The sequence below is a fragment of the Oncorhynchus keta genome, unplaced genomic scaffold (genome assembly GCF_023373465.1).
Source record: "Oncorhynchus keta strain PuntledgeMale-10-30-2019 unplaced genomic scaffold, Oket_V2 Un_contig_3082_pilon_pilon, whole genome shotgun sequence".
In the NCBI taxonomy this organism is placed as follows: domain Eukaryota; kingdom Metazoa; phylum Chordata; class Actinopteri; order Salmoniformes; family Salmonidae; genus Oncorhynchus; species Oncorhynchus keta.
In genome coordinates this window covers 195,001-204,360 of record NW_026287072.1, presented here as the reverse complement: position 1 = coordinate 204,360, position 9,360 = coordinate 195,001, and the positions used below count along the sequence as shown (strand labels likewise).

The following is a 9,360-nucleotide window of genomic DNA, read 5'->3' as shown; positions in this document are numbered from 1 at the left end:
ATAGCTAAGTGCAACTCCAAGGAGTTATAATGTGTGAGCCGTAGCTGGGAGTACTGTTTAGATGGTTATAATGTGTTATAATGTGTGGTACCGTAGCTGGGCGTGCATTCAGATGGTTATAATGTGTTATAATGTGTGGTACCGTAGCTGGGCGTGCATTCAGATGGTTATAATGTGTTATAATGTGTGGTACCGTGGGTAGCTATGTGCATTCAGATGGTTATAATGTGTTATAATGTGTGGTACCGTAGCTGGGCGTGGTTATAATGTGCATTCAGATGGTTATAATGGTTATAATGCTGGTACCGTAGCTGGCGTGCATTCAGATGGTTATAATGTGTTATAATGCTTGGTACCGTAGCTGGGCGTGCATTCAGATGGTTATAATGTGTTATAATGTGTGGTACCGTAGCTGGGCGTGCATTCAGATGGTTATAATGTGTTATAATGTGTGGTACCGTAGCTGGGCGTGCATTCAGATGGTTATAATGTGTTATAATGTGTGGTACCGTAGCTGGGCGTGCATTCAGATGGTTATAATGTGTTATAATGTGTGGTACCGTAGCTGGGCGTGCATTCAGATGGTTATAATGTGTTATAATGTGTGGTACCGTAGCTGGGCGTGCATTCAGATGGTTATAATGTGTTATAATGTGTGGTACCGTAGCTGGGCGTGCATTCAGATGGTTATAATGTGTTATAATGTGTGGTACCGTAGCTGGGCGTGCATTCAGATGGTTATAATGTGTTATAAAGCGTCGTACCGTAGCTGGGCGTGCATTCAGATGGTTATAATGTGTTATAATGTGTGGTACCGTAGCTGGGCGTGCATCAGGGGATTGTTGTTCAGGATGAGGGTCTGCAGGTGGACGAGGCGTCTCATCTGAGGGGGGAGGCTGTCCAGCTTGTTGTCACTCAGGTCCAGGTACAGCAGGTCAGTCAGGTTGATGAACAACTGGTTAGGGATGGCATCGATGCTGGGAGGAGGAGGAGGAAGGTTATAAGGCAGGTTGATAAACAACTGGTTAGGGATGGCATCGATGCTGGGAGGAGGAGGAGGAGGAGGGTCGGTATTAGGTTATAAGGCAGGTTGATAAACAACTGGTTAGGGATGGCATCGATGCTGGGAGGAGGAGGAGGGTCGGTATTAGGTTATAAGGCAGGTTGATAAACAACTGGTTAGGGATGGCATCGATGCTGGGAGGAGGAGGAGGGTCGGTATTAGGTTATAAGGCAGGTTGATAAACAACTGGTTAGGGATGGCATCGATGCTGGGAGGAGGAGGAGGAGGGTCGGTATTAGGGTTAGGAGGAGGAGGAGGAGGGGTCGGTATTAGGTTAGAGAGGAGGAGGAGGGTCGGTATTAGGTTAGGGAGGAGGAGGAGGGGGGTCGTATTAGGTTATAAGGCAGGTTGATAAACAACTGGTTAGGGATGGCATCGATGCTGGGAGGAGGAGGAGGGCCGGTAATTAGATTATAAGGCAGGTTGATAAACAACTGGTTAGGGATGGCATCGATGCTGGGAGGAGGAGGAGGAAGGTATTAGGTTATAAGGCAGGTTGATAAACAACTGGTTAGGGATGGCATCGATGCTGGGAGGAGGAGGAGGGTCGGTATTAGGTTATAAGGCAGGTTGATAAACAACTGGTTAGGGATGGCATCGATGCTGGGAGGAGGAGGAGGGTCGGTATTAGGTTATAAGGCAGGTTGATAAACAACTGGTTAGGGATGGCATCGATGCTGGGAGGAGGAGGGTCGGTATTAGGTTATAAGGCAGGTTGATAAACAACTGGTTAGGGATGGCATCGATGCTGGGAGGAGGAGGAGGAGGGGTCTGTATTAGGTTAGGAGGAGGAGGAGGAGGGTCGGCATTAGGTTAGGAGGAGGAGGAGGAGGGTCGGTATTAGGTTAGGAGGAGGAGGAGGGGGTCGGTATTAGGTTATAAGGCAGGTTGATAAACAACTGGTTAGGGATGGCATCGATGCTGGGAGGAGGAGGAGGGTCGGTAATTAGATTATAAGGCAGGTTGATAAACAACTGGTTAGGGATGGCATCGATGCTGGGAGGAGGAGGAGGAAGGTATTAGGTTATAAGGCAGGTTGATAAACAACTGGTTAGGGATGGCATCGATGCTGGGAGGAGGAGGAGGTTCGGTATTAGGTTATAAGGCAGGTTGATAAACAACTGGTTAGGGATGGCATCGATGCTGGGAGGAGGAGGAGGGTCGGTATTAGGTTATATAAGGCAGGTTGATAAACAACTGGTTAGGGATGGCATCGATGCTGGGAGGAGGGAGGAGGGTCGGTATTAGGTTATAAGGCAGGTTGATAAACAACTGGTTAGGGATGGCATCGATGCTGGGAGGAGGAGGAGGAGGGTCTGTATTAGGTTAGGAGGAGGAGGAGGAGGGTCGGTATTAGGTTAGAGGAGGAGGAGAGGGTCGGTATTAGGTTAGGAGGAGGAGGAGGGGGGTCGGTATTAGGTTATAAGGCAGGTTGATAAACAACTGGTTAGGATGGCATCGATGCTGGGAGGAGGAGGAGGAAGGTATTAGGTTATAAGGCAGGTTGATAAACAACTGGTTAGGGATGGCATCGATGCTGGGAGGAGGAGGAGGAGGGTCGGTATTAGGTTAGGAGGAGGAGGAGGGAGGGCGGTATTAGGTTAGGAGGAGGAGGGTCTGTATTAGGTTAGAGGAGGAGGGTCGGTATTAGGTTAGAGGAGGAGGGTCGGTATTAGGTTAGGAGGAGGAGGGTCGGTATTAGGTTAGGAGGAGGAGGGTCGGTATTAGGTTAGGAGGAGGAGGGTCGGTATTAGGTTAGGAGGAGGGAGGGTCGGGTATTAGGTTAGAGGAGGAGGGTCGGTATTAGGTTAGGGAGGAGGAGGGTCGGTATTAGGTTAGGAGGAGGAGGAGGGTCGGTATTAGGTTAGGAGGAGGAGGAGGGTCGGTATTAGGTTAGGGAGGAGGAGGAGGGTCGGTATTAGGTTAGGAGGAGGAGGGGGTATTAGGTTAGGAGGAGGAGGAGGGTCGGTATTAGGTTAGGAGGAGGAGGAGGGTCGGTATTAGGTTAGGAGGAGGAGGAGGGTCTAAGTATTAGGTTAGAGGAGGAGGAGGGTCGGTATTAGGTTAGGAGGAGGAGGGTCGGTATTAGGTTAGAGGAGGAGGGGGTCGGTATTAGGTTAGAGGAGGAGGGTACTGGGTTAGGAGGAGGAGGGTCGGTATTAGGTTAGGAGGAGGAGGGTCGGTATTAGGTTAGGAGGAGGAGGGTCGGTATTAGGTTAGGAGGAGGGGTCGGTATTAGGTTAGGAGGAGGAGGGTCGGTATTAGGTTAGGAGGAGGAGGGTCAGGTATTAGGTTAGAGGAGGGAGGAGGAGGAGGGTCGGTATTAGGTTAGGAGGAGGAGGAGGAGGAGGGTCGGTATTAGGTTAGGGGAGGAGGAGGAGGAGGAGGGTCGGGTATTAGGTTAGGAGGAGGAGGAGGAGGGTCGGTATTAGGTTAGGAGGAGGAGGGAGGAGGGTCGGTATTAGGTTAGGAGGAGGAGGAGGAGGGCCGGCATTAGGTTAGGAGGAGGAGGAGGAGGGTCGGTATTAGGTTAGGGAGGAGGAGGAGGAGGAGGGTCGGTATTAGGTTAGGGAGGAGGAGGGTCGGTATTAGGTTAGGAGGAGAGGGTCGGTATTAGGTTAGGAGGAGGAGGAGGAGGAGGGTCGGTATTAGGGTTAGAGGAGGAGGAGGAGGAGGGTCGGGTATTAGGTTAGGGAGGAGGAGGAGGAGGGTCGGTATTAGGTTAGGAGGAGGAGGAGGAGGGTCGGTATTAGGTTAGGAGGAGGAGGAGGAGGGTCGGTATTAGGTTAGAGGAGGAGGAGGAGGAGGGTCGGTATTAGGTTAGGAGGAGGAGGAGGAGGGTCGGTATTAGGTTAGAGGAGGGTCGGTATTAGGTTAGGAGGAGGAGGAGGAGGGTCGGTATTAGGTTAGGAGGAGGAGGAGGAGAGGGTCGGTATTAGGTTAGGAGGAGGAGGAGAGGGTCGGTATTAGGTTAGAGAGGGAGGAGGAGGAGGGTCAAATTAGGTTAGGAGGAGGAGGAGGAGGGTCGGTGGATTAGGTTAGGGAGGAGGAGGAGGAGGAGGGTCGGTATTAGGTTAGGAGGGAGGAGGAGGAGGAGGGTCATATTAGGTTAGGAGGAGGAGGAGGAGGGTCGGTATTAGGTTAGGAGGAGGGGCCGGTATTAGGTTAGAGGAGGAGGGTCGGTATTAGGTTAGGGAGGAGGAGGAGGAGGAGGGTCGGTATTAGGTTAGGAGGAGGAGGAGGAGGGTCGGCATTAGGTTAGGAGGAGGGTCGGCATTAGGTTAGAGAGGAGGAGGAGAATAATCTACGATAGCCTTATAACTTAAGCTATAACAGGATATAAATATATCATACATACAGGGCCTTCGGAAAGTATTCAGACCCCTCGACTTTCACGTTACAGCCTTATTTTCAAATGAATTCAATTGTTTTCTAACACAATACCACAACACTATGGGGTATTGTGATGTCCTTATAGGGTATTGTGATGTCCTTATAGGGTATTGTGATGTCCTTATAGGGTATTGTGATGTCATTATAGGGTATTGTGATGTCATTATAGGGTATTGTGATGTCATTATAGGGTATTGTGATGTCATTATAGGGTATTGTGATGTCATTATAGGGTATTGTGATGTCATTATAGGGTATTGTGATGTCCTTATAGGGTATTGTGATGTCCTTATAGGGTATTGTGATGTCATTATAGGGTATTGTGATGTCATTATAGGGTATTGTGGTGTCATTATAGGGTATTGTGGTGTCATTATAGGGTATTGTGTGTAAGAGACAAAATCATATTTAATCCATTTTAAAATAAGGCTGTAAGGTAACAAAATGCGGAAAAAGTCAAGGGGTCTGAATACTTTCCGAAGGCCCTGTATGTATGATATATTTATATCCTGTTATAGCTTAAGTTATAAGGCCTGTTAGTACATATTATAAGAGGTTCTACCTGTTGTGGCTGAGGTTGTTAGTAGAGGTTATAAGAGGTTCTACCTGTTGTGGCTGAGGTTGTTAGTAGAGGTTATAAGGCCTGTTAGTCACCTGTTATAACATATTATAAGGGGTTCTACCTGTTGTGGCTGAGGTTGTTATTAGAGGTTATAAGGGGTTCTACCTGTTGTGGCTGAGGTTGTTATTAGAGGTTATAAGGCCTGTTAGTCACCTGTTATAACATATTATAAGTGGTTCTACCTGTTGTGGCTGAGGTTGTTAGTAGAGGTTATAAGGCCTGTTAGTCACCTGTTATAACATATTATAAGGGGTTCTACCTGTTGTGGCTGAGGTTGTTAGTAGAGGTTATAAGGCCTGTTAGTCACCTGTTATAACATATTATAAGAGGTTCTACCTGTTGTGCTGAGGGTGTTAGTAGAGGTTATAAGAGGTTCTACCCTGATGTAGCTGAGGGTGTTATTAGAGGTTATAAGGCCTGTTAGTCACCTGTTATAACATATTATAAGAAGTTCTACCTGTTGTGGCTGAGGTTGTTATTAGAGGTTATAAGTGGTTCTACCTGTTGTGGCTGAGGTTGTTAGTAGAGGTTATAAGGCCTGTTATAACATATTATACGAGGTTCTACCTGTTGTGGCTGAGGTTGTTATTAGAGGTTATAAGGCCTGTTAGTCACCTGTTATAACATATTATAAGAGGTTCTACCTGTTGTGGCTGAGGTTGTTAGTAGATGTTATAAGGGTTCTACCTGTTGTGGCTGAGGTTGTTAGTAGAGGTTATAAGGCCTGTTAGTCACCTGTTATAACATATTATAAGGGTCTACCTGTTGTGGCTGAGGTTGTTAGAGGTTATAAGTAGAGGTTATAAGTGGTTCTACCTGTTGTGGCTGAGGTTGTTAGTAGAGGTTATAAGGCCTGTTAGTCACCTGTTATAACATATTATACGAGGTTCTACCTGTTGTGGCTGAGGTTGTTGTTAGAGGTTATAAGAGGTTCTACCTGTTGTGGCTGAGGGTGTTAGTAGAGGTTATAAGGCCTGTTAGTCACCTGTTATAACATATTATAAGAGGTTCTACCTGTTGTGGCTGAGGTTGTTAGTAGAGGTTATAAGAGGTTCTACCTGTTGTGGCTGAGGTTGTTAGTAGAGGTTATAAGGCCTGTTAGTCACCTGTTATAACATATTATAAGGGGTTCTACCTGTTGTGGCTGAGGTTGTTAGTAGAGGTTATAAGGCCTGTTAGTCACCTGTTATAACATATTATAAGGGGTTCTACCTGTTGTGGCTGAGGTTGTTAGTAGAGGTTATAAGGGGTTCTACCTGTTGTGGCTGAGGTTGTTATTAGAGGTTATAAGAGGTTCTACCTGTTGTGGCTGAGGTTGTTAGTAGAGGTTATAAGGCCTGTTAGTCACCTGTTATAACATATTATAAGAGGTTCTACCTGTTGTGGCTGAGGTTGTTAGTAGAGGTTATAAGGGGTTCTACCTGTTGTGGCTGAGGTTGTTATTAGAGGTTATAAGGCCTGTTAGTCACCTGTTATAACATATTATAAGAGGTTCTACCTGTTGTGGCTGAGGTTATAAGGGGTTCTACCTGTTGTGGCTGAGGTTGTTATTAGAGGTTATAAGGCCTGTTAGTCACCTGTTATAACATATTATAAGAGGTTCTACCTGTTGTGGCTGAGGTTGTTAGTAGAGGTTATAAGAGGTTCTACCTGTTGTGGCTGAGGTTGTTGTTAGAGGTTATAAGGCCTGTTAGTCACCTGTTATAACATATTATAAGAGGTTCTACCTGTTGTGGCTGAGGTTATTAGAGGGTTATAAGGGGTTCTACCTGTTGTGGCTGAGGTTGTTATTAGAGGTTATAAGGCCTGTTAGTCACCTGTTATAACATATTATAAGAGGTTCTACCTGTTGTGGCTGAGGTTGTTAGTAGAGGTTATAAGGCCTGTTAGTCACCTGTTATAACATATTATAAGGGGTTCTACCTGTTGTGGCTGAGGTTGTTAGTAGAGGTTATAAGAGGTTCTACCTGTTGTGGCTGAGGTTGTTGTTAGAGGTTATAAGGGGTTCTACCTGTTGTGGATGAGGTTGTTAGTAGAGGTTATATTAGGCCTGTTAGTCACCTGTTATAACATATTATAAGAGGTTCTACCTGTTGTGGCTGAGGTTGTTAGTAGAGGTTATACGGGTTCCAGGGCACCTGTTGTGGCTGAGGTTGTTAGTAGAGGTTATAAGAGGTTCTACCTGTTGTGGCTGAGGTTGTTATTAGAGGTTATAAGGCCTGTTAGTCACCTGTTATAACATATTATAAGAGGTTCTACCTGTTGTGGCTGAGGTTGTTAGTAGAGGTTATAAGAGGTTCTACCTGTTGTGGCTGAGGTTGTTAGTAGAGGTTATAAGAGGTTCTACCTGTTGTGGCTGAGGTTGTTATTAGAGGTTATAAGAGGTTCTACCTGTTGTGGCTGAGGTTGTTATTAGAGGTTATAAGGCCTGTTAGTCACCTGTTATAACATATTATAAGGGGTTCTACCTGTTGTGGCTGAGGTTGTTAGTAGAGGTTATAAGGCCTGTTAGTCACCTGTTATAACATATTATAAGGGGTTCTACCTGTTGTGGCTGAGGTTGTTATTAGAGGTTATAAGGCCTGTTAGTCACCTGTTATAACATATTATAAGGGGTTCTACCTGTTGTGGCTGAGGTTGTTATTAGAGGTTATAAGGCCTGTTAGTCACCTGTTATAACATATTATAAGGGGTTCTACCTGTTGTGGCTGAGGTTGTTAGTAGAGGTTATAAGAGGTTCTACCTGTTGTGGCTGAGGTTGTTAGTAGAGGTTATAAGAGGTTCTACCTGTTGTGGCTGAGGTTGTTATTAGAGGTTATAAGGCCTGTTAGTCACCTGTTATAACATATTATAAGTGGTTCTACCTGTTGTGGCTGAGGTTGAGCACCAGCATGTTCTTGGAGTTCTCCAGGTCGCGGGGGATCTCAGTCAGCTGGTTGAAGCTCAGGTCCTGGAGAACACAGAATAACATAGAACATCAGTAGAACATCAGTAGAATGTTGAATAACATACAAAACAGATCATGAACAGACTGTTCTATGATTAATGGGCAACTACCATGGACTTTATCTGGAGAGAGATGGAGACAGAAGGATATCTGGAAAGAAAGAGAGATGGAGACAGAAGGATATCTGGAAAGAAAGAGAGATGGAGACAGAAGGATATCTGGAAAGAAAGAGAGATGGAGACAGAAGGATATCTGGAAAGAAAGAGATATGGAGACAGAAGGATATCTGGAAAGAAAGAGATATGGAGACAGAAGGATATCTGGAAAGAAAGAGAGATGGAGACAGAAGGATATCTGGAAAGAGAGAGATGGAGACAGAAGGATATTTCTAAGAGAGAGATGGAGACAGAAGGATATTTCTAAAGAAAGAGAGAGATGGAGACAGAAGGATATCTGGAAAGAGAGATGGAGACAGAAGGATATCTGGAAAGAGAGATGGAGACAGAAGGATATCTGGAAAGAGAGATGGAGACAGAAGGATATCTGAAAGAGAGATGGAGACAGAAGGATATCTGAAAGAGAGATGGAGACAGAAGGATATCTGGAAAGAGAGATGGAGACAGAAGGATATCTGGAAAGAGAGATGGAGACAGAAGGATATCTGGAAAGAGAGATGAGACAGAAGGATATCTGGAAAGAGATGGAGACAGAAGGATATGGAAAGAGAGAGAGGGAGACAGAAGGATATGGAAAGAGAGAGATGGAGACAGAAGGATATCTCGAAAGAGAGATGGAGACAGAAGGATATGGAAAGAGAGAGAGGGAGACAGAAGGATATCTCTAAAGAGAGATGGAGACAGAAGGATATCTGGAAAGAGAGATGGAGACAGAAGGATATGGAAAGAGAGAGATGGAGACAGAAGGATATCTGGAAAGAGATGGAGACAGAAGGATATGGAAAGAGAGAGAGGGAGACAGAAGGATATGGAAAGAGAGAGAGGGAGACAGAAGGATATCTCGAAAGAGAGATGGAGACAGAAGGATATGGAAAGAGAGAGAGGGAGACAGAAGGATATCTCTAAAGAGAGATGGAGACAGAAGGATATCTGGAAAGAGAGATGGAGACAGAAGGATATCTGGAAAGAGAGAGATGGAGACAGAAGGATATCTGGAAAGAGAGAGATGGAGACAGAAGGATATCTGGAAAGAGAGAGATGGAGACAGAAGGATATCTGGAAAGAGAGAGATGGAGACAGAAGGATATCTGGAAAGAGAGAGATGGAGACAGAAGGATATCTGGAAAGAGAGAGATGGAGACAGAAGGATATCTGGAAA

General features: G+C 45.5%; 1 protein-coding gene and 1 long non-coding RNA gene across 5 annotated transcripts in view; one reads left to right on the top strand and one right to left on the bottom strand.

Annotated features, from left to right (window-relative positions):
* Window positions 1–779: 779 nt before the first annotated feature.
* LOC127923708 (protein flightless-1 homolog) overlaps window positions 780–9,360 on the bottom strand; it is a 19,325-nt gene continuing 10,744 nt past the window's right edge. The window contains exons 5-6 of one of the 4 annotated variants that reach the window (XM_052507775.1): window positions 7,943–8,028; window positions 780–977 (exon numbers count right to left, since the gene is read on the bottom strand). In XM_052507775.1, the coding sequence (XP_052363735.1) occupies window positions 800–977; window positions 7,943–8,028 (264 nt within the window). In that variant the 3' untranslated portion in view covers window positions 780–799. Of the gene's footprint in view, window positions 978–1,468; window positions 1,593–1,893; window positions 1,985–2,008; window positions 2,133–7,942; window positions 8,029–9,360 lie in introns of those variants that run through there. The other 3 variants (XM_052507777.1, XM_052507778.1, XM_052507776.1) reach the window with 3 other exon arrangements.
* On the top strand, window positions 1,129–2,234 carry LOC127923710 (uncharacterized). Its single transcript, XR_008115141.1, has 3 exons — window positions 1,129–1,237; window positions 1,559–1,706; window positions 2,173–2,234. It is a non-coding gene; the product is annotated as an uncharacterized LOC127923710 (long non-coding RNA).